Source organism: Amblyomma maculatum, chromosome 5 (assembly GCF_055883805.1).
Source record: "Amblyomma maculatum isolate TAMU_Amacu chromosome 5, ASM5588380v1, whole genome shotgun sequence".
NCBI classification, from domain to species: Eukaryota; Metazoa; Arthropoda; class Arachnida; order Ixodida; family Ixodidae; genus Amblyomma; species Amblyomma maculatum.
In genome coordinates, this window is record NC_139348.1 from 103333535 (window position 1) to 103359008 (window position 25474).

A 25474-nucleotide genomic window follows, 5' to 3' on the forward strand; every position below is an offset into this window, starting at 1 on the left:
GTTCTTAGCAAGGCTGGCTAAGGCCCATTCAACTTCACTCTTCAGGATGCCCGGCTCGAGATCAGTAATCACAACCGTCCTATGTTGGGTTTGCACATCCGGGTCCTTCTTGTACAGTTCTTCTGTGTATTCCTGCCACCTCTTCTTTATCTCTGAGGCTTCAGTGAGGTCCTTGCCTCGTTTGTCCTTTATCACGCCCAGCTTAGCACAGAAGCTTCCTTTGATATCTTTGATTGTCTTATACAGAGCATCTGGGTATAATTAGACAAATTTTATTTAATCCTTGTTGTGGGATAAACAACAGTCCAACAATGTAATAAAACTAGAACTGGATGTTATCTCTGCTTGTAACAGTGCCAAGTTTAAGCTTAATGGAGTATGTACACCAATTTTTCACAGCATGTTTTCTTTCTTTGGAATGGTGCTTGAGGCACTGGCTCATACAGATCACCAGATGGGATTTGAAGACACTCGGTAAATGACTCGACCGAGTCTCTTTTCTCGTACTCTTTCAGCTTCGATTTCCATACATGAACAACAGACATCACGTTAACATTAGTTCACGTACAGAACAAAGAAATTGCCCCATTATATCTGCGTGTTCATTCACTGTCTTCCTGGCTCTGACGGGTGTGGGGTTGGACTGAATTAAAACAATAAAGCAGGTACAATTCGGCAGGGCTTTCTTATGGCTTACATAATCTGATGTCAACTTAGACGACATAGATACCATTTATCAGCTAAAACCGAAACATAAACATTGTGACAGAAGGCGTTAAGTTATTAGCAAATCACTCTACGTTGTGTAGGCAAATTCAATGTGACAATTTATGTTTACTTATGTGTTGTGCATTAATGCAAAAGAAAAACATCAAACCGAAAGTCTGATGCATGTACTTTAAGCGGCAGAACCACTGCACAGTAAATTTGCTCGGACCAGTGAAAATCTTTACTATATCAATGTTTGCTGTATGAGTTTGCTGCCCTGAGGATGCTATTTGATAATTAAATGGTTTACTGAACACAGTGTCAGTTTACAAAGTGAGCACACAGAAATGCCTTCTACCCTCATCTTATCACTGTTTTATGTGAGAATTATTTACTTTCAATTAACACATTTTAGATTATAGCAGGTTTCATATTCATGCACACCTTTAGGATACAACTCAGCTGCAAAAAAAATTAGTTTTATTCCATGAAAAAAAAACCAAAGCTCTGGCATCATTTAGGAGGCAACAGTTAATAAAAGCGTGATGAAGCAGACCACAGCAGAACCGCCCATGCAGTGCCGTCGCACCTTTGCTTTTCGCTGCCACTGCCTCATGCTACCCAGTGCTGCAAACATTGACCCCCTTTTCCCTTCCCCATCCCTCAATGCACTTCTACAGTTTTTACTTTCCCAGCTAGCTCTAAATGTTTCTTTCCCGCGAGCTTTGCCTCACAATTCAAGGCCTTTGGAAAGTTGGCTTTTCCTCACAGCTCTTGAACCTAATGATTAAGGCACCTTGAAAAGATTGAAAAGCGTCTTCTATCACCTTCAATGTCCATCTTCGTCCAAGTGTTGGCCTTTCGACCTTAGACTATGCGGATTCTGCGATGTCATAATTTTCAAGAAAAGCATGTCGCCATAATCAAACGCTATTTACTATAAAAGAAAAAAATAGAGTCATTTATAGAAGGCAGAACGAGACTGCATTTCCACTTGACTCTATCCATGATTCTAATGTATACGAGTTTGCTATAGCACGGTTGTACTGTAGCTCACACAGAGGCAGTCCCCATACCCGAGAGAGCTCCAAGAGACTGCAGCTGCTCACCCCTACAAATGTAAAGAGCAAGAAAAGAAATAAAAGCAAAGGACAAAGTAGTTGGCCTCACCAGCAGAGCAGCGCGAAGAGTGCCAGCGTCCACTTGAGCGGGGTGAGGCGCCGTTTCTTCTTGAGGCCCGAGTCGCAGCATCGGCACAGGAAGAAGATGAGGAATGCCAGGAGGGTGAGGATGAGCCAGAAGCCCGGCACCGCAATCAGGATGCCAAGGCTCTGCATGATGGACGGCACAGGAAGAGGATAAAGACCTCGTTACTTAACGGCAGCGGCTACTGCGCTTGTGGCACATTAGCAACAAATCCAGTTGAGGCCAGTCGAACTTGCTGCAATACTGCGCATGGAACATGCAAATATAGGGCATGGGCCGAAAGTCTCCAGGCCGCATGGTTTGGTTTCTAGCCACACAGTGGGCCATTTGTGGCACCCCTGGGGCTGTGAATCTCAGCAGAGGCAGCAATTAGGAACCCTTCTCCACAACTTTTAAAGGAGCATAAACACCAAATTTTGGCTGCATTTTCCTCCTTGCTAATGATGCGTACAAACATTCCTGCATATGGGTCACTATGTAGTTCTCGCCTACAGTGACTAAATAATTTCCCAATGAATTTTATTTTTTTCACCCCCATCTACGTTTCAGCAGCGAAATAATCACTGCGAAGCCAAAGCCAAGTCTAGATCACGTGAGGGATTAAAAAACAATGCTATAATCATCAATTCTTCAGTTGGTGTGATTCGTGTTTTTGAGGCAAGCTGGCTTTAGCGTTGCAATGAATTAAGACGACAGAGAAACGATTATATAACAGTTTTTTTTTGTCCCTCACGCACCCAAGACTTGACTTTGATGTCATAGCTATAGCTCGGCTCTTCAAACCGAAACTGCAATAGGAATAAGACAAAAATTCGATAGTAATTTACTTAGCCGTTATAGGCGAATATCGCATGGTCACATGTGTACAGTAATGTCTTACGCATCATTACAAAGAATAAAGAACTAAACCCAAAAATTAGATCTTTTAGTCCGCAGGCGCGCTGCAACTCTTCATTCTAAGGATCAAAAGTAAACCTTGGGTCCTGAAGACATTTTGATTAAAGCTGTACCTATATGCTGACCTAAATATATAATGCAATACAAACTGAGAATTGTTGTTTATGTGAACAGGCAGAACATGAGACCTGCGGGGCTCACATGAGCAATTCCTGTTTACCATGATCATGAGTTAGTAGAGGTAAGTAGTAAAGCTGGTCTTTATATGGCACAGCTACACCTAGCACCTAGCCTAAACAAATACACCTTTTTCTGTGCACCGGTTTTAGCCTTTAATGCAACAAGCTTAAAAGGGAGATTCCTCTAACACTGGAATAAGAAAAAATTGCATGCTCCTGTTCCGAAATATAAAATAATCTCTATTATTAGTACACCAACACTGTATACAGCCGACACTTGAAAAGGGGACGAAAAGCTGGTTAAGCTTAAGCAGCATTCAACACCACCAATCAAACGAAATTAGCCATAACTTCTCCCACAATGCATCAATCCATCCACTTCAAGAAACACTAGCATCGTGATGGCCCTTCTTAAACGCACCTCCAGGTAGACGTTGCTGGTGGGGTCGAAGGTGGAATTGACGGGGGAGAAACCGATATCGACGTGCGGCACGGCATGGAACCAGTCGGCCACCATCGACACCTGGTAGCCCTCGTGCAACGCCATCGTGCGGGGCGCAGCGTCACCGTCTGCAAAACGTGCAGCGCAGCAACGACACCAAGACGTTAAGCGCACCATTCGCACCTTTGAGGCACAGCTTTTTGTACTGCACACGCTACTCCGCGAGAAGAAAAAAAACAAATTGCGTCAACTGCAACGTTGGCAACGCATGCACGCTTGTCACGGACAGTGTCACAGTTGTCTAAGATAAAATACATGCTGCCTTACCTATTCCATGCATAGAATGCAAAATGATAACGCCACAATCACCCAAGGCAAAACAATTGCAGCCTATGAAATGACGCAAAGCATAGAAAGTCATATTATGATTTCAGTCACATTAAATTTGTAATAGTGCTCACATCAAACTTTATGGGTTCCAAATGACCGACTTCTTCCATTATCAACTAATATTGCACCGTCATAAAGTAACAAACTTCGGCTTTGATATCCACAGTGAAGAAATTTAATGACTCCATTCCTTGGTGACCATTTTTCCTCAATGCTCCGCAGGAACCCAGAACCTCGAGTGTACAAAACTGATTAGTCCATTGCACACCTATGCAACTTTGAGTGGCCCCATTCATCATGTAAACATTTCTCTCCAGTTATGACACCATAGCTTAACTGCAGAGCAGAAATAATGCCAGAGAAGATGCAGTGTTTAATTAATTATAATTAGAACATGAAAAGGCATGCAACTAATTACTGCTATGTATCTGTACAAGAAATATATCAGAAAAAGAAAAGGAAAGGCACCAGAAATTAAGCACTGCAAGTAGTTTGGTTTGGAAGTTCCGAAGTTACTCGGGGTATGAGGGCAGTTGTAGTGGAGGCCTCTTTAACCATGTTAACAACTTGGGGTTATTTAACGCACACTTACATTATACAGTGCACGGGCGCCTTGCACTTCGCCGCCATCGAAACGCAGTCTCGCTACTACTGGGATCAAACCTGTGTTTTTTGGATCAGCAGTTGATAGTCTTAACCACTGAGCCACCACCACAGTGGGGGTGCACTGCCAGCGGCACGCGTAGCTCTACTCAACACAAACAAAAGTTATCTTTTTACTTAACAAAACTAGCTCTATTTTAGTTCATATTAAACCTGTAAGTTTTGAACATTGTTACGGTGTCATGACGATATTATCTCAAGAAGCCTTTATTAAAATACAAGCTGAATGTTCCCGTCATTCAAACAACTTTCAAAGCAAGCACTGCAAAATATAACACTCGGGCTATGATCTAGATGTGCAAGGGTTTTTTTTCTATCGCCTCCTATGCAAGCTGCAGATACATTCACGCTCTCGACAGCCTGCACTGTCTTAACACAGGGAAGATGCAAACTGCTAAGCTATGTCGAAGTGGATTTTAGTGCTCCCTAAACCTGGGATCGACCACGTTTGGCGTGTGCATGTGTAATGCCTCCTACTTTCTCCGTAACACTGTTCCCAAGCATGTCAAGGTCGCACCACTGCTACCCATCGCCGCATTGTCCAAAAGCGTCACACCACTTCAGCAGGCTGCCGACTCGAAGGTTTTGCTGTCGAGGTGCTCATCAGTTATACAACATTCATATGCTCTGCCATCTATTATGAGCGCATCTCCTCCCTTTGCTGCCGGCTATCACATGCACCAGAATATACAACATTAATCAATGAGCCCCGCCATTTTTGCAGTGTGCAGAAGGGAACCGCCACGGTGAACTGCAGTGAATTTAGGTTGTGCTAGCAGAACATGTTGCTATGTGGATTGTGTCCCTTTATCATAGATACACTGCCTACCATAAGTGTGCACTCTTTGAACACTTAATGCACCACAATGTACAGTACATACAAGAGTTGAAAACCTGATGAACTACTTCCAAAATGTCTTCGAGCAGACAACTCGGAAAATGGCTGACTGTATTAGCTATTTGCAGCAATGGTTTTCCATGAATTATGCAGATGTGAACGAGACTTCATCAGGTTGTCACAGGGCCCCATAAGCTGCCCGGATCACAATAGCATTCGGAAAATGATTCCAGCAACATTTAAAAGGGAACACAAGCGGCCGGCAATTGTGGTGAAGGTCTTGCAAGCGCAGCCTCAAAGTTGTCAAGCCCGCATTGGCAAAAAAATGGCTGCACACTATGATGGCTGCAGATTCTGGTTTTGTAGTAGCTGTTATGTACAAACAGTATGTACAAACAAGAGGGTGCTACTTAAGTTGAGGACAACGCAGAGGGTACGGAACGAAAAATGATAGGGGTAACATTAAGAGATAGGAAGCGCGCAGAGTGGGTCAAAGAACTAACTCATGTTACTGACATTCTAGTGGAAATCAAAAAGAAGAAATGGGCATGGGCAGGACATGTAGTGCGAACAGAGGATAACCGATGGTCGCTTAGGGTAACAAACTGGATTCCAAGGGAAGGAAAGCATAGCATGGGGCGACAGAAAGTTAGGTGGATGGATGAGGTCTTTTAAGAAGTCCGCAGGGGTCAAGTGGATGCAGCTAGCACAGAACCGGGTTAATTAGAGAAATATGGGAAAGGCCTTTGCGCTGCAGTGGGCACAGTCAGGCTGATGATGATGATGATTACAAATAGTTACTGCAATATCTGACGAGATAACGAGCTAAAGAATTCAGTGCATTAACACTGGTAATTTCAAAGGTTGTGCTCAGACACCACTTAGATTAAAAAGTTACTATTTCATGGGACAGGTGAAATGTGGTCATGAGAATCTCAATCAGACTTGCAAAGTCGATCACAGACATCTTAGAATACTTAAACCCAACCCTCTGGTTCGTGGTTTAAACATTTTCCTAAATTTTAGATTAGAAATAAGGTGCTATTCCATTAGATGGAAATTAGGCAGACACCAGGCCTTACGACAAAATTTTCCGCACTAGTACATTTTTTACTGTTTGCCACATTGTACAATTGTTAATAAGGAGTCAATTTGTGGCAGAATGTGTAAAATACTTTACTTCCACAAAAAAGCCATAAGGTTGTACCAATAATGTGTTCACCACCTTACTTTCTTCTTGTGTTCCTATGAATTTTTCTCTGTGCATACTACAATTTTCCACCTTAGCTATTGAGTGCACCTTTTAGATTGGCTCGGGAATGCATGTACTATGGGGGACAATAGTCTCTGTAACACTTGAATAGTAACCAAAGTGCAGACCTTTAATATTGGCCAATTGTTTCACGCCATACTTGTGAATGTGAAAGTTGGAAAAGTTGGACCTCAGTTCCCTCATGTGTTGGAGAAATAAGGCAATAATTTGTCATGTGTCTAGTCTGAAATCGCGAGACGTCTCCAAAGACTTCTGCCACCTAGAATCCCAACTGACCTTAAGAAGCAGACGACAAATTTGTGCTTTCTTCATAACTGTGTGCAAGACATTAGTGAACGGCTGCTTAGAAATCAACGGCTGCTTAGAAATCAGCCTAATGGCAAGAAAATAATTTATGGCTGAATTTCTTCCACAAAAATAATTTGCACTTTGCTATAACTTGAATATATATATTTCATTCGCCAGGTGCAGGTTAAATGCACACAGCGATCCATGTTTGTGAATGCTTCAAGCACCGATCCAAAGAAAGCATGCAACCAAAAATTTTAAACCCGCACTCTTCAAAGAGCTACGCTGATAACACAGTGCTTTTCACAAAGGTGCCAACCTATGCGGGTGGGCAGAGTTCACACATTAGTAAAGCCTCCACTGAAGTGATGAGTGCTAAAACGGGGTGACTATGGCTAATTAAACAATAATTAAATGCAAAAACCTTGGCCATGTATCTGTTTGCTAAGTAATGGAATGTATTTTCGTGAGATGGTTTTCAAGTAAAAAATGGGTTTAAGCCAATTTGTATAATGTTTGAGATGCAGGAACCACAAAAAATTTAATTTCATGCTAAAAGTGCAAGGTGCAACACAGCCCCAAAACATTTTCTTTTATACTTGCCTGCATGCCAAGCCATCCTTTCTACAGCAAGAAATCATGCTGCAGACCAAGTGATACCCAACAGATAGCCAGCCGCACTGCTAAGCTTTGCATGTGAGCAGCGCTTAGAAATTAGGTATATGCTTTTTTTTTGCCATCTCTGACCTTTATGCTGCATTAACCTAAAATGGGGACAAAAAGACGCAAAGAAAGTATACAGGGAAACAGAGAGACTAAGTAAAGTCATTCTAGGTACACCTTCATATAACTTTTGTTTTTTGTTATCGTACGCGACCTGTTCTGGTTTCGTCCCTCCTTTTCAAAGGGAAACCAAAACAGAATAACAGAATAAATTCAATTAATTAATTATTCACCAGGTGCAGGTGAACTCCACATGCCATTTTACGCTCACAAATGTCTAGCACATTGTTACAAACACACTCCTAAAATTTTGCAGTTTGTTTCAATTTAAAACCATGCTGAAATGCTTTATTTCAGGTCCAGAAGCATCAATGCTATGTAACTATGCAATTTTATATCTCAATGTAAGACTGTGAGTGGCAGGTCAGCAATGTCAGATGATGCAGATGGTTCAATACTTGCCAAGAATGCTGTTGTGTTGTTTTGCATTGCAGCAATTTTACTGCAACTGAGAGTGATGTTAAGACAGCAGCTGAATGCTAGCTCTACATTAGAACAGAATGCCTGCATACAAGGGTTTGCGCTAAGTGGTGGTAAAATACTAAAATTACAAGTGGTGGTAAAAATACTAATATTTTGCTGTTTAGGTATCACAATGTTACAGGTGAATCATGTTTTCTAACAGGTTTTACTAAGACAAGCACACTGCTCAAAAGCAGTGGATGTTTGTTTCTAAATGCACTCAACAGGATAAGAATCACGTTAACACAATTACTACTACTAAATTCTGCAAATAAGGTGAATTTCTTTCTCAGGAAACGTAGTTTCAATACTTGATGCCAGAAAAATGAAACTTCCACATGAAGATATCAGCAACGCTCATCAAGCGATGTAAGTCATTGCAAGTCCTCCGCTGTGAAAGTGCATATTTTTGGCCAGCTGCAACGAACATGAAGCGTATTGCATTTACAATTTGCTTCTATTTTAGCTCACCGCCAAGTGCTGCTGCATGGCGAAATCTGCTGACCATGAACGGGTGAGGAGCTGCTAAAGTAAGCACATTACTGCAAATATTGTCAAACAAACTTTCGGATAGGAATGAAGGCTGGCCACTGACCTTGTGGCAACTGATTACGCCATGCGCGCACAAATACAAATGAGAATTACCAGGGTATCCGATAGGTTACAGGACATGAATCTGGTACAGTTGGTTGATTTTTGGCTCCTGCTTGCATCCAATTTATTGGTGGTGCCAATATTTCGTAAGGAACTTATACTTATAATGAAACGAACAATGAAAATTTGAGGGGGAGAGTTCATTTTGTATTGATAGAGAATCATGTACACCAAGAAAAACAAAAATTCCAAGACATCAGCAAACAGAAGCAGCTTGAATTCTTTATTCCTCCACATTACGCTCCTCTTTCGGGTATTTCCTTTTTATTTTCCCTTTCTCCTTTAACATTCCCGGCGAGGGCGCGCACAGTACCCGCCTCCAGTGTTTAAATAAGGCAGCACGTGTGTCACCGTCTTTGCGATGCCTCCCGCCGTCGCGACGACGTGCAACATGCATGAAACAAGAATTTCCGCTGATACCGAGCCGCCCTTGGTGGAAAGGATGGATGCCAGTAGACGCATTCAAAACGACGGGTTCGCGACGTGCGCGCTAAAAGATTTCGGTTGATTTGGCGTTCTCATGAGGCCACGTTTATTCTAGTTTAATTTTTCACCGGTGGAGCACAGAAAAACAATGCCAAGGGGAAAGAAACGCAGAAAAAAAAAAAAAAATCTTGGAGTGTTTTAACGCTATCTTCGACTGCCGTTCGCGAGAGCTGCACTACACGAACCCGACGTGTCGTGTAGTACGCGCTGCTGGCACAACTTCAACCCTTCACTTCCGCTGTCAAGACGTCAGTTAGATCGTGAGACCTTGACGACTCAACTCCTAGGGAGCGAAATAAGAACAAAGAAATGTCGTTCATACGACGAGAGACGTGACTCGACCTTCGCAGTCATGAACGGGGTCTCTTTCGAGACACTCAAAGGACGTAGAAGCGGTGTGCACGACTGCCAAATAAGCGCCGGACTAGCAAATAGCGAAGGAATGGGGAGCTTAATGAGCAGCGATATTATGAAACGAGGGAAAGAGCACGCAGGAGCGGTGTGTAGGACATAAAAACGGGCGGTCGTCAGGCGGTTATCACGACAATCGAGGTCAGCAGAGAGGTCCTCAGTCAACTGTTGCTTTGGGCGTTATCTTGAGCACCAGCTAGCGGCTCGAAGTAGAGCGTCGATGACACTTCAATGCCTCGCCGAGAAGGCATCGCGTCCTTGAAGTTGCATTAAAGAAGCATGCACCAGCACATACGTACAGCTTACGCAAGAAATGTCTGGCGCTAGTTTCCTCATCCAGAGGCAGCTATGCGCGCCTTTTGAAAGCTTTCAAATACGTCCACCATTGAGTCGAAGAGGAATACGACACAACCAAAAGTTATCGTGAGTAGAAGATATCTTTCCTCTCAGCTAATCAACCAACTCGTGGATAGAGATAGGCTGATTTCAACCATGCAGCGCAGCGATGTTTGGACCGGCGAACTTGCAGAAGCGGAAGGGAGGGCATTGTCTCGATTCCATACCACACCTCAAGGCACGCGCGATCGGCGAAAACGGAGCCTTGCCCCAAGAAATCAATACAGCGGAATAGGAAACTGAGAGGAAAAAAAAAAAGCAATGAAATGCAACATAAGCCCTGCGCACGATTAGCACGAGCGCCCCGCAGGGACAAAGGAAAAGAGATTAGGAGCGCACGACGTTCGGTGACGGCCGGACAAACTGCTACACTGGTGCGAAAAGGAGTGACTACAAAGGCGTGGGAGGCGCGGCTTCAAGCACGATGAGCGCCTTTTAAAAACAGACTGATCACGCAAGGCTTTCGAGCCATGCATTATGCAAAGAGCAGAGGTCTATCCGGAAAGCGAAAGTTGGAAGGAAATGCTCTCCACTGCTACAGAAACCGCGCGTCAACGTAACGCTCGGTAGCCGTGTTCGGAAGCTACAGCGAGGCGCGCTTGCTCGCTGGGACCAACGTGTATCGACCCGGGGGTTCCGAACTCCATTGGCCGCCCTTCCATTATTATTTTTTTTTTTCTCCGCAACCTTTTCCACAGCTGCGGGCCGGACCTATCGCGGCTAGCCACCACGGTGTTTACACGCGGTGGAGAGTTTTCGTGCAGCGAGTATATCACGTATCGGTTACAGAGACGCGGAGCGCGCTAAAGATGCCAACGAATCGCACGATCGGCGAACAATCCAGTGAGCGGTGCGCGTCAAAATGGAAGCTACGCAGACATTTTGGGGCATGTCCGAAAGGAAAAAAAACAAGGAGCCGAAAATGGGAGAGGAAGGGAAAAAAAAGAGCGCAGGAAGAAGAGAGAGCGGAAAACGCAGGCAGCCGGACGGCTGTTCCGGAGAGACTCACCGCTCGGGGAATCGATGGCTGTGACGCGAGGCAGAGAGCGCGAGTTTTTCTCGCGACGGTAGCTAGCCGTCGCGCGTCATAGCCGCGGAGTTTCTCCTGGGTGCTCCGGGAGCGGAGCGTTATTCCTTGGTCTTCTCACCGGAGAAAGAAGGTGGTGGTGGTGCAAGCCCGGCAGCCACGAGAACACGCAGAGAAAGGCGCGCGCAGGAAATTGGTTATCCGGTGGTTGTTCACATAGTCTCTAGCTGCTCGCGATAACCACCCACGTCAAAGACGGCGCGCACACGGCCTCGGCCCTCCGCTGCCGTCCGTCCGTGCGAGCGGGGACCGCCCCGAGCGCACTTTGTCAGAGAGGAGGAAGAAGAGAGAGGCAAACAAACAAAAAATCAAGCACGGTGAAGCTACAGAGCTGATGAAAACCTTTGGAGAGGAGGATATAATAGTCCCGTCCTTCGCCACTAGGGCAAAACGCTTGTTGCGAGCGGAGCAATTTTTTGGCGCTGCGTACCCTCCCGTTACAAACTAAAATTCATCTCTCTATAAGTGCTTTGATAAATCCGAAAGAGCGATGACAATGACAGTACATTACATAATGCTGAGCAAATTGTTTTGACGCCATTTGTTTTCTCTTAGCCATTTGTGAAAAGCGTTCCAATTTAAACGCTTTTGTCGCCGCATTAAAAGACAATCATCCATTTAAAATCTGATATACTGACGTGTAACGACTTCCGCTTTCGGTCTCGAGTTCATGAACCGCGTTTACGCGCGTTTCGTTGTCGTTCTGCGGTCCGTAGCTACGTTCTTAGGCAAGGACAGACTGTTGTTGTTGTGGCTGTAGGAAAAATGAAAAGAAAATGCACGGGCCTGCTACTGGCTCTGTAGCTGAGCCACCTCCGCCCCTCCGCTGCCTCCTGCAGACAGAAAAGAAAATAGAGACGAAAGAAAAGGAAGAGGGAGAGAAAGACGCGCGCCGAAACAACAGCCGTCGTCCACCACCAAAGCGGTGGCGGGTGCAATGACGGCCTACAACAGATAAAAATTTGGACAGGCTAGCCCCCGCCGCTAGCGGTGGTGACCTAACTGTCCCAGCCCCATCAGGGGAGACCTAAAGGACAGACTAGTGTGTGTCGAGATCACACAGCATAGTCTGCACCTGGTTTTTCTTAGTCATAGCTCCACAACTGCGCGCATTAAATGACCCAATGCTTTTATCTGTGCCTTGTGAAGATTGTACAGCAAACTGCTTCGAGGAGAGGCAGTAGCCCTTGGTAGCGAAATTGCCAATTATGCTGCTTATCATACTGGGAACATTGTTTTCCAAGCTGGTTACTTAACCATCAATCTCAACATTGCGCTCAGATATAAATCTTCGGTATCAGTAGGCCCTCACCATTGCATGCTCATCAGAAAGAACTACACCAACTAGCAAAGAAGCAATTCTCTTCAGAAAATCTTAAAACTATATCAACTTTCCATTAGCTAGAACAGTGGATTCCACTTTTTTTTACAATTGCAGATGCGAAATCCCTGCAGTTTCCTGGGCAACATTCCAATACCTTGCAAACTATCCATATTCCTTCCCCCACTGTTTTCATCCTTTGCACGTCCTCTGTCAGCAGACCATAATTTCTGGCACATTTCACCCATTTTATTTTCCCCTTGCGAGGATAACACAAACATGCGTGTAGTACCTATCATCTGGCATGAAAGAACCATGAATCGGTGGATTTCCTGGATTTGTGGGGAAAAGTGAAAACTGCTGCCAAGAGTTTTGGCACATCAAGGACACTAGTCTTGCGAGCATACACTGCAGTGTTGGGTGCCTGCTGTGCACATGCGGCATACTCACCCAGACACGCTCTTGCTCCTGCATTGATGCATTAAGGAATCGTGTACAGGTCTGCACTAGTACGATCTCGATTATGCTTAAGTTCTGTGTTGAGTCTAACTTCCTCGAAACTAGAGTTCATGCCTGCGAACTTCTGTCACGTGCACTTCTGTGCGTCACAAAAATTTAGTCAACCCCGACGTGTAATAAGTGCAGCCCAATTAGAGGGATGCAGTCACATACACAAGTGCTTATTTCAAAATTGTACTGCTGTAAAATCAAGCTCCACCTCAGAAGGCGACTGTTCTTCGATGTCGCAGTTTGCAGCCAAACCAGGGGACAATGGTCCGTCTCTACAGTGAATTTGGCCCCTCCAAGATAGCACTAAATGCACAGAAAGACGTCACTTCCAATAAAGAAATTTGTGTTTATAACAGCATAAATAAAGAGTGCAGCGAGATGCAATGCAATGACATTGAAAAAGTACAGACAAGATGTCTTGAGTCACAGGGCCCGACTTGCTGTTGCTCACTAGGTCTGGATTTGCTCTCATTCATTTCTCAAATGGCTGCTACGAGCAACATTTCACACCCGTATGAAGGAGCATCAAATAGTTTTCTAAAATCAACTTAGTCACTTAGCACCTGCAAGTGCTGTTGGCAATAAACTCTTGAAAATGTGATGCCTAACGAGTTTCAATGTATCTCAGTGGTTGTAAGCAAATGTTTCGAACTGTCATTATGATGTCAAACAAACTAAAATCAAAATGCTCCTAATTGTCGGCCAGCTTTGCCAACAAATTTAGCAAACTGTGCAGTTTTCTTTCCTGCAATAAGAGAAGTTTTTTCTGAAACGGTGTTATGTCAGCGCAATTCAACAACTGCAGAATACCACCAACACTCACCCTAGCTTACAGAAGACTACCAATTGGAGAGGGACTCGAGTGACCAAATGTCTTAAATTGGCCTTTCGCATTACGCCCAAGCAGTGTGAAAGCATGTGATGCTTCTTCGCATGCACAGTGCAGAAACGCTTTTACGCAGTACCAATTCTCCCTATTAACAAATCCAGGCCTTCCGGCAAGAGTGATCAATAAACAGAGCTCTCAGCATGTGTGGCTCACAAAAGAAAAGGCAAAAGGAAATGCGCGATGCCAACAAGGCTTAGAAAAGCACTTTTACTTCAGATGACTCGACTGAAGGGTGAGAACTCACATATGGTACATGCAAAAAGATCTTAAGCAGTGCTAAGATGAGCGTGTGAAGTTTCACGAGAATACTATGGCAGTGTTTCACAAGTTGCACTTCGCATTCAGGGTTAATCTCTACATGGCACAACACCCCCACACACAGAAACGTACTTAAAGCAACCAAATGCAATGGCTGCCTTTCCCCTAGCCCCAGATGATGCCTCGACTAACAATACGAACATTGTGTTTTCTTTGAATCGCCAAATGACTTCTGTGACGAGAGAAAAATATGTCCCAGTGACAGACAGCCTGTTCTGAAAAGAGCAAGAGCTAAATCCTTGCCATTTACTCATTACATACGCATTTAAACTTAAAGCAGCACACAACTAGTGACGCATGTTAATGGCACCAAGCCTCTTCGAGGACCAGCTCGCACTGAAGGCATTATGTAGAGGGCTAAAAAAGAAAAAAAGGAGGCGAGCTGCAGCTGTCTAAATAATTTTTTTATCAATCTTCACATTATGGTCAGAACTTCTAGTTTTATTGTTCTGAAGAGCGGCCAGAAATTCCTAATGTGGTCTCGGGCGAAGTACAATAAGGTTAGTCCTGCAACTAGTCCCCTAAACAAAACGTGCTGCCTCATACTAGTGGAAATGTCATAAACCAAGCGTTCAACGAAGTGTTTTTGTACTGCCGTCGTCTGCCACGGGGGCAATTTTTCTCAATGCCCCGCCGCTCCTTCCGATTTCACAAATTTCACCAAGTCTACATATGGCAAGAACAACACTCCCTCAGTTCAGAGTTCCGGCAGGTGACTTCAGTGCCTCCTCCATACTAATTACTGATACTAATTACCACTTTAGAGTGAGAGGAGATGACAAAAATAAAGCTATACTGGGTCTTACACATCACCAGATATGATAGAATTCTCTTTTTTGTGGATGCATAAGTTTGGCGCTACGCCACATTCAATTGGAGATCTGCTCACCCCAAGCTCTGTGGTGGTAGTGTTATACGCTCAGTTTGTTCAAAAATAAGGATGCTATTTTCTCTACATAGCCCCACCAACTCTTCTAAAGCATTGCATGACCATTTTAAGGGAAGATGTAAAATTTCATACAAGATGAATGAAACCTAGAAACTTTATGCAGGTGTACAAAAACGTACCAATGCCTGCAATCTAATGACATGGACATATACATGAATGGGAAGCCACACGGGCCTTTCTTGGCTTCTTGCCCTACCTCGCGGTGCGTTTTGTGTACAGATATATGCAGAAACAAGAAAAGCAGCCCACACACAAGACATAAACCAAGTTCAAACTCTACAGAACATTCGAATACAAACTGTCCAGTGGTCTGCAAAAACAGTTGTAAGTGGCTCCAATAAATATGCAATGCCCCATATGTTCATACAGCAACATTTTGTCTACATAACAAGAAATCACCCTTAAAATTAACATTATGTTATGTCACAGAAGCACTGGGTGTTTAGAAACCAAAGACTGAAGTGATGTGCACTCTACAAATTAATTTTATTCAGTGTGGGTCCTTTTAATCAATATTTGACGTGAAGAAAGCTTCCCGAGATAGTGAATGGAAACAGCATTAGCAACCTGGTGTGGCCTGTTACGTTTAAATGAACACCACTTTGTCCTCCCCTCTGTTCCAAAAACAAGACATGAACACAATATGTGCTGGCAGTTTCTTTTTTCATTCGGCATTCACACACTATCCAAGCCTCAACAATGGTACACAGAAGAAAAGGTTACAATCCCCCTTCCCCCCAACCCACAACTACACTTTTACATGCCCCACTGGAAAACTCTCATTACAATGCCATACATGCTCAAATTTTCCACGGCAGACCAGTCTTAATTTTTACTCAAGCTGCATTTGCAATACACACCCACACTCTGTTCAGTTTCCGCTACAAAGAAATACAACAGCTCTGCCACAACAAAAATATGACAGCTTTCGTTCACAGTGCACGGGTTCCTCCAACAAAACAAAATGACATGAAATAAATGGTGCAGTAATATTACACACACCCCAGCACCTCTGGGGAGCTCTCTCTATCCACGGACTACAGTGGAGAACAACTTGAAAACATGGGCTTACAAAATTGCGTGAGACATAATATATATACACACCATTCTGTTCACAATAGCAGCTGGCTGAACTAAATGACAAAAATAAACCACTCTAACAGCAACCTAGTGGGAAACACAGGTGCAACGCAAGCCAAATAAAATGCACGATGCCAAGGCTGTGAGAAACCAGCTAACATACAACACGAGTGTGCAAAAACAAAGCTGGTTCCCACGACACCCCCATCCCCTCACCCCGAAATCAACAGGTCGCTTTTGATATACCGGTTGACCAAGCATGCTGAAAAATATGCCTGTCCATTATGTTTCTTGAATAAAAATTAAAAAAAAATAATAAAAATAAAAAGAAAACTGCTTTCATGATGCTTTTGAAAAAAAAAAAAAAAAAAGGCACCGCTCCCCTGATTTTCTTGAAAAGAAAGAAGAAAAAAAAAAAAAAAGCAACACTTCCGCAAGTCTGGCTACGCAAGAGGGGTTAGAAACTTGCAAACATGTAGTTTTGTTGTGACGAGTACACAGGCCATGGCAGGATGCAGCTTTCTAGGAATATTTGTAAGTTTTGTACCACAAGTGACGGCACACTGTCAGCCGACATCAGCCATGACCGGCTCTATCGGAAACACCTCTTACGGGTACTGCCACAATGCTACGTGCACAGCAAATGAAACTTCTCCAACACTGTCCACAACCGCAAAAAAAAAAAAAAAAAAACACACCTCATGATTCACGAAGCAGAGGTACTCTGCTGACATCCTTAGGGCAGACAACAGCTACTCAGTGCCAATTCCAAAATAGTCACACGGCTCTTACGGTTCAATCCAAATGGGACACACACTTGGCCGATCAGTACGCTGCATTTCACCTTTTCAGAGTGAGTCCCATTCTCTGCATCCGTAGCATATTTCCCCAGTTTTTGGTCGACTCCCCACAATCATCCACCGCAATCCAGATCAGAAGGCAAACAGTCCCTTACACAGCACCGTTTCTTTCCCCACTGGCCGCAAACCAAAGCTGCGTCGCTGCTGCTTCTATGTGTACGAAACCGGCAGGCGCAAACGGTGGTCCTTGACATCACAGAACATTTGCAGTCGCCGCACGGTCGTGTAGACGACCGATGCGCTGACCAGGCCCGAGTCGAGCAGGTTGCACATGTGCAGGACGAAGTTGCGGTACAGGTTCCGCTGGATCAATTCCTGTCCCTTCTCTTCCACGAACATGTTGCAGGCAAGGGGAATCTGGCAGTCACCCACAAACCTGGAAAGAAACATGGCATGAGCGAATGAGAACCAAGTCAGTCGGAAATGAGCGATGACTGTGGCTCACAGACGGCCTCCTACACCGGTGGCCCCAGACCACCAATGTGATGGGGCCCCTTGAGCATCAGTGGGGGCGACTGATGACCCCTGGGGAGCAGCGACAGAACCACTATAATGACAAATGGTGGGTTATGCAGCAGAATGTGACCACCATCGATATCACTTCCTGGATGGGTACACGTCAAGAATGCAAAAGATACTATCGTAGGTGCTACTCTGCTAGTTCACTGTCCCAGAGCAATGAAATGTGCTGTGACTTATTACAACACCGCTTGGAACATCCGCATTGGCCCTTAACATAACAAAACACTTTTCAGGGCCAACCTGAAACTGTCGCACAAGTGGAACTGTCCCACGATGGATGCGTTTGCATAACGAATGCATCCTCTGTTGCTCTGCCTGTCGAAATGTGCAGCAGAACCTTGCTATAACAGGTAGGTAAAGCCACCGACTGATTTTTCTGACGCCTGATTTCCCGGACCTGCCTGATTATATTCGGATCCTGCCATGACACTGTCACGTGCCCGGGCCATAGAGCCAGCCAAAATTTTGGACATTTGAAACTCTAAGTTCGACTTTCCAGACTTTCTCTCGATCGCAGGTCAAAAGCTACGAAAAATCGCTACAATGTCGCTGCCATTTTGTTTTTATGGAACCTCGAGTCTGCGTTGCATGCATCCCGCGCACCTGCTATATTCTCGATAGAAGACACTGCTAGCTGTGGGGAGTTAACGAAACCGTTACGGAATTCGTTTGTTCAGACTGCCTGATTTTCCAGCCGTTTTTCGAGCCTTTGAGGGTCCAGAAAATTGGTCAGCCACTGTAGTCCAATACAGGTGAACCTCAATGTGATGCAGTTGGTAGAATCCGTAGTAGAATCCTCAACATCTAAATTTGCCTCCTGGCATGCGGAGATTCCTCCAGAAGATTTCACAGACAAGGAAGGCCTTTTATTTGCTGGTAGAGGATGTTACGTGCATTAAGAGGGTGAAGAGCCTGTATAGTTTTAGTTTCACCATCACCGAATGCCGATACGACAGTGCCTTCGGCTGTTGCTGCTACAGCGGCGTGGGAGTGAGCCAGAGAAATGAAGCCTGGCTTTCCCATCACGCATTCCCCACGTCGGCGACAGTGAGCAGTTACCCGGTTCATGCTGAAAATTGTAGCTTCATACCGCAAGCACGTGCCCCTTGTTTGAGTGAGGTTTTCAGGTGGATCGCTGTGCCTGCTCTTCCAGTTCTTTTACAGAGCCTTACGGGAATAGATAAACGCTACAGTCGCAGCGTGGTTCCCTTTGGACGTAGGCAGCAACTCACATATGGCAGCGTACGTTTCGGGCAAGACGCAGTGCAGCAGCGCATCGTTCATCTGGTTTTGCTAGGCCTAGTGTGCTCCGCATCAAACCCGCAGCAAAAATGCTTTTATGCTAACCACAGTTCCCCATAAAAGGCCTACCATTGTTCACAGCAGTTTAACACCATGCTCTGCTCAAAAGCGCCGTGCACATAAAAGGAAGCCAGGCAAAGGCCATTTCACACTGACGCCTGAATCACCAGACATTTAAATGCCAGCAAGGTGACCTAGAAACCTATTTCAGTCCGGGCAGTTATTTTATGCTGGTGATAGTGTGTGTGCTTCCCAGCAGGTATAATTTGAATGAGCTATGAATGTGAAAGATTCATGAGGGTTGCACTAATCTGTCGTAAAAGTATGTGTTCCAGCATAAAAGGAGAACTTGTAACCAGGATTACACAGCAGTCGGAAAGGTTTCGCAGAAAAACGCCAGTCACGTGTCACAGCCACACTCCGTCAAAACCATAAACAAAAACATGCGGCCTTAACACGAGTATACACAGTATGTTCTTCAGCACAGGTGTAGATAACAGATTAAGACATTCACCGAAAAGAAGCATTTAGTTCTTGCTATCACCAGCTTGAAGCGATGGTCAAAACACTTCACAACAATCATCAGCCCAATTACATATCCATTGCTTGGCGAATTCTCTTCTCTCTGATCTTCAATCAACCCTGTCATGCACCACCTGCACCTCACTGCGCCATTATAAGCTTCATGAAGTGACCTGCTCACCTTACCCCGTCACAACCGCTCTTTTATAACATTCATAACTTCATTACACTAAGCGACCATCGGCCATTTCCTCTGCACTGCACGAACGAATTACACAATATTCTTGACGCTTACTAAATGTTGCAAAATGGTGTCCCTAGCCCGGTGACAGTACAGCGTTGTGACAAGCAGAACTTCAAGGATGACACAATGACGGTGACGTACAGGCACAGAACACTACAGAACTGCACGGCGAAGACAAGAGTTTTTCACTCACCCGTATTTCATGATGTGCAAGTTCCACATCTTCATGAGCTCCTTCTCTCCTTCATTGACATCAGTGAACTCGTCGATCATCTACAAGCAAGCACAGCGCAATTCTCAAGAACAAAACTGCACACATACAGAGGCTGCCAGAAAGCAAAATTACGACCACTCTAACAAATGACGTAAAAAATTAGTAGAGGCTCAACTATAGTTTAACAGCATTAGGCATTGGCTACAGCAACAGTCGCTGCTGCCGCTTCAATATTGGCACGCTTCCATGCCTTGTAAGCTGCTTGGAAACGAGCTAGTCTGGCTTCTCGTTGTTCGGAAGTCTCGGCAGCCAGTCTGGCATGGCTGCGGTATCTGTCTTTAACGCCGCACTACGCTCTCGGCTGCACTCGCCCAAATGACGTATTACCTGAGGATCTTTAACATGCGCTGACATCGCACAGCACACGGACGCCTCTTCGTTTTACCTCCATCGAAACGCTGCCGCAGCGGTCGCGATTGAACCCGTGTACTCCACCACAGTAGACGGTAAGACACCCGTCTACTGCGCTGGAGTACCCGGGTTCGATCCCGACCGCGATGGCTGCGTTTCGATGGAGTCGAAACGAAGAAACGTCCATGTGCTGTGCAATGTCAGCGCACGTTAAAGATCCCCAGGTGGTTGAAATTACTCCGTAGCCCTCCACTACGGCTCCTCTTTCTCTCTATCCACTTTCACTCCCACCCTCCTTCCATCCATTTCAGCGCGGTTCAGGTGTCCACAGAACAAGTGTGACAGATATTGTGCCTTTCCCTTCGTGTGAACCAATTACCAAAGTGAAATGAGGGAGCGGTGCAGATGGAACTTCACAAAGACTACAATGTTCACTGCACAGCGTAACAGTTCAAGGTCAAATGTTCAGAGCCACATGAGGTTGAAGTTAAGTGTAGGACATATCGAGCTTCTGCTCTAAAAATATATAAAAGCAACTACAGCCATACAACTGAAGGACGACGCAGTTCAAGCTTAATTCTGGCCTTACGTGCCCGCTGCATAGACTGTGCCTGCGGCCCTGCACCTAACTTCTGCAGACACAGCTGTAGTTTGTGAGCCAAACAAGGCCAGTGAATAGCAATATGGTAGTTCCGTGCTGAGCCATAACACAACATTAGTGGTGATTTGCCGGTGTCACTCTCAACTTTCAGTGCTTTTCTCTGCTCAGAAGACTTTCCCGGTCATCTTTTGAATGAGGTACTGGCCACGTGCAGGCAAAAGCACCGATTACATTTACTCCACCGTAACCAAGTGTAATCCACCATTAACAACAACTGACGACAATCAGCTGGAATCTGCCCCCATAGTGCTAATATAATACACCATAACCTACATTAAGCACAATCCACAACTAACATAATCCAATGTCTAGGGTTTACTATACACCAACACATTCAATATAGCTACCTAATGGACCACTGCATTGATGTGACTCTCAATGACATCATGCTGAATTTCTACCATCACTTTTCATGCACAACAATGCCGGGCTTCGCTGCCAATGAGACTGGTGAGGTTACAGTCTTAAAATCCACGACCACTAATAGCGAGAAAAAGCTCGGTGACAATTTCCCAATTGCCGCGCACAAAATTTCCACAGATTTGGTTCAGTGATCGACCACGCACATCCCAACATACGAGCGGGCTGGGGGCACAAGGTATGAAGAGCTAAAAAGTGGCGGACCTCAACCATCGTGGTGGCTTCTCTGCAGTGCTACGGTGCAAGGGGACAAAGCTAGCACGAGCAGGACTCTCCCGCGGAGCCAAGATGTAAAGGGGAGACATATTTCTTCGCAATGTCATAAGCAAAAGGAGGCAAACCATCTGGCATCAACCCTGTGCCTACGTATGAGCGGGCCAGATCTGGGGAACTCGGCGTGAAGAGCAAAAATGCGCTGACAGTCGTCCACCGCGATGGCTTCTCCACAGTACATTGAAGCGCAAACAAAGAGGTGATCCCAGCTCGCCACTGCTGTCAATGTACCAGATAGGTTACTAAGTATCCTCCGCACTAGGGTCAACGCAAACTCGAACTGAATTCTGAGAGGAATAAAATGGGGGCTCTTCAAATCTAAACTCTCTCCTATTTAACTCTTTCCATAACAGATTTGATGCATTATCTAATTTGTACTTCAGACACCATATTTTTATTTTCCGAGTACAGTGGAGACCACTTATAACGTAACCGCTTTTAGCGCGGAACCGGTTATAACGCGGGTTTTTCGGACTCCCGGTATTCGTACCATAGAACTCAATGTATAGGCAGACCGCATAATACGCAGGCGCGCAAACCAGAATACCGGTTATAGCGCGGTATTTGGGAGGTTGAAGGGCGCTCTCCGCGCCCTTCGAGGGAGCGCAGTCCGCGGTGGAGAGCAGTGGCTGCAGTGGCTGTTGGGCGGACGCGCGCGACGAAAACAGAGAGGGAGAAGGCAACCCCGAAGCACCCGACGAAAGACAGGCGCGTACATCACCATGGTAACCATGGAGCATGTACGTCATGCTGGCAGCGCCCAATCCAAGCGTGCGCGGCACGGAGTGCGGGGTAGAAGCAGTAGCGCAGCCTTTTTTTCTTTTTTTTTTTTTTCCGGCCCGCCAGTCTTTTCGTTGTGTCCGTCGTCGTGACTTGTGCTACTTGTGCTGTTGATTCTGCTGTCATGGCGTCGGCGTCTGCGTCTTCAAGCGACGTGAAAAAGCGGCATGCTTTATCGCTCGAAACGAAGGAATGCATTATAAAGGACGTCGAGAGCGGGTTGAAGAAAGTGTCGGTGGCGGCAAAGTATGGCATATCCGACACAACCGTGTCGACTATTTACAAGAATCGGGAGAAGGTGCGGCAGCAACTGCAGCAAGATTCTTCTTCGCTGTCGCGAAAGAGAATTCGTGCGTCGAAGTATGAGGACGTGGACGCAGCACTTTTCAGATGGTTCCGAGAAGTGAGGGCTCAGAGCATACCAGTAAGTGGCCCCCTGCTCCAACAAAAAGCCAGGTGCCTCGGTGCTCTTCTAGGCCACGACGACTTTAATCCACTTAATGGGTGGATCCAACGTTTCAAAGACCGCCATGGCATCAGCTGCAAAGTTGTTTGCGGCAAAAGCGGCGAAGTGAACGACGAGTCCATCACAGCCTGGCTCCGTTTAAATTTGGAACCTATGTTCTCGTCGTATGCGGACAGGGACATCTACAATGCTGACGAAGCTGGCTTATTTTACAACCTCCTGCCCAACCGCAGTCTCGCGCTGAGAGGCGAACCCTGCTCTGGCCTCAAGGCTTCGAAGGAGCGTATCACAGTGTTGTTTTGCGCAAATATGGACGGCACCGATAAGCGTCGCTTGTTCGTAATTGGCAAATCGGCGAGGCCGCGTTGCTTCAAAAAGAGTGAGTACCTGCCAGTGACATATAAAGTGAACAAAAAAGCCTGGATGACGCAAGAGCTTTTCACAAGCTGGCTTTGTAAGTTTGATGAAGATATGGTGGCAGAGAAGTGGCGGGTTGTGCTTATCCTTGACAATTGCACAGCTCATAACATCCAGCCAAAGTTGACTGTAGTCAACTTGAAATTTTTGCCTGCTAACACTACCGCTAAAAGTCAGCCCCTTGACCAGGGCTTCATCGCCACTGTAAAGGCACTGTACAAGAAACGCCTTTGCGAGAGAGTTCTGCTGAACATACAGCAGCAGCAGCCCCTCAAGGTGCATCTAAGGGGCGCAATTGACATGGTTGCTGCTTCGTGGTGGCAGTTGAAGGCCACAACGATAAGCAAATGCTTTCAGAAGGCTGGCTTCATGCGCAATGCCGAGGCTCTTGAAGCTGAGGAGCAGGGCGACGTTGTCGATGAGGCAGTCGACGCTGACGACGTGTGGTCCGGCCTCATTGAGAGCAACTTTGTTTCCGCGACAGAAACTTTTAAAGAATATGTCGATGCTGACGAAAATGAGCTGGCTGTGTGCGAGGAAGTGAGCACGGACGATGCGATTGTCGAAGCGGTGCGCAGTGGCGTGGAGCTTGCGACCGAAGATGAATCTGACGACGACGATGTAGACCCGATGCCTGATGTGCCTTGCAAGGACGCGCTCGAATGTCTGAACAAAGTTAAAATTTACTGCGCGAAAAACAGCTTGAGCGATAAGGCGCTTCAGTGCTTAAGCTTTGTTGAAGACGAGATCGTTCGGAGTGCAGTGAAAAAACGCCGCCAGACGAAGATCACCGCATTTTTCTGCAGATAATTCACTTGTGACAAACATCGTTCCTGCCGAGTTGCAATTGTTTTGTGTGTGTGTGTGTGTGTGTATGTGAAATGTGCAATAAATTGTGTTTAAAAGGTAGGCTGCTCGATTTCACATGCGTAACAGCCTAAAAACGCGATGTTTTGGTTATAACGCGGTACCGCTTATAGCGCAGATTTTCGCAACTCCCGCGACTTACGTTATAAGCGGTCTACACTGTACTAGTTTGCTTTTTTTTTCCTCCGCATAGCAGCTATTTTTCAAATGCCTTTTCAAATGCTAGTAATTTGCAGCCAAAATATTTTCAGTGACCTACCAAAAACAGCTATTTTCCCCCTTGCAACGAAATAGTTAAACATGGTCTAATCTGAATCCTTATAAATGAAAGTGCCAATAAGTGCCTTTGTGCCCAATTCAACAGTTGCATCTTCAAAAACCTTGCAGTTGGGATCATACATTTTCCTCAATAGTCCATATTTCTTCCCGAAAATTTTCAAAAAATGCAGAAACCATATTTTATTGTATATTAAACTCAATGCTCCTTAAAAAAACATATGTCCGAAGAGTTTTACAGTAGAATCTCGATGATACGAATTCCAAGGGAGCACGCAAAATATTCGTATCATCTCGAATTCGTATTATCCAAAACAAGTCAACTTCCACATGGGATTAAATTGAAAATGAACCAAACTTTATTATGGCGAACTACTTGCGGCCGAAAAAGTCCGTAATGCTTGCACTTTTTTGCTGTTGATGTCACGGACAAGCTCCGCTTGAAAGGCATAAAACCGTGCCGCAGTTTCGTCGTTCACGCTGCCGTACGGCGCTGCGCAGAACATCCAAAGCGTGAAGAGTATCTGCCGTTGACGGCGGCTGATCACACTCGTCGTCAGCGTCACCATTGCTGTCAGGCTCATTTTCGCAATCATTCGCTTCGTTGACCAAGTCTTCAATAGACATCAGCCCGCATGTCGCGACGTTGTCGTCTGCGGTAACGAAGTCCCAAGCCGAAGCTTTAGTTTTCAGATTGTCCCAGCCATCAATCGTGAGGTCTTCATCTGGCTCTTGACAATCTCCTGCCGAAGCCGCAGCAAGTCCGATGGCAAATCCCACTTTCTAAAACAGTGCGAGATTGTGTCTGAAGTTACACTATCCCACGACATGGCTAGAAAGTGCAAAGCATCTAAGAGACTGATCCGCAAGTTTGCTTCTTTACGGTCAATTTTCGCCAGCAGCCTCACTATAAGTCCTTTGAAATGATGTTTCACATTTCTAATTATCCCAGCGTCCAGTGGCTGAAGATGGCTGGTAGTGTTCGCCGGCAGGAATCTGACTTTCACGT

General features: G+C 45.4%; 2 protein-coding genes across 11 annotated transcripts in view; both read right to left on the reverse strand.

Moving 5' to 3' along the window:
• The window catches only part of LOC146189063 (protein tweety-like), a 36985-nt gene extending 25542 nt beyond the window's left edge, over nucleotides 1–11443 (reverse strand). For 5 of the 9 annotated variants that reach the window (XM_084603986.1, XM_084603990.1, XM_084603988.1 and 2 more), the window contains exons 1-3: nucleotides 11086–11441; nucleotides 3412–3560; nucleotides 1879–2039 (exon numbers count right to left, since the gene is read on the reverse strand). In XM_084603986.1, coding sequence (XP_084460112.1) covers nucleotides 1879–2039; nucleotides 3412–3537 — 287 coding nt within the window. In that variant the 5' untranslated portion in view covers nucleotides 3538–3560; nucleotides 11086–11441. Of the gene's footprint in view, nucleotides 1–1878; nucleotides 2040–3411; nucleotides 3561–11085 lie in introns of all 9 variants that reach the window. The other 4 variants (XM_084603987.1, XM_084603983.1, XM_084603985.1 and 1 more) reach the window with 2 other exon arrangements.
• Nucleotides 11444–13326: 1883 nt separating this feature from the next.
• Nucleotides 13327–25474, reverse strand: part of LOC146189064 (polycomb protein suz12-like) — a 46263-nt gene continuing 34115 nt past the window's right edge. For both annotated transcript variants that reach the window (XM_084603992.1, XM_084603991.1), the window contains exons 14-15: nucleotides 19874–19953; nucleotides 13327–17466 (exon numbers count right to left, since the gene is read on the reverse strand). In XM_084603992.1, coding sequence (XP_084460118.1) covers nucleotides 17241–17466; nucleotides 19874–19953 — 306 coding nt within the window. In that variant the 3' untranslated portion in view covers nucleotides 13327–17240. The remainder of the gene's footprint in view (nucleotides 17467–19873; nucleotides 19954–25474) is intronic.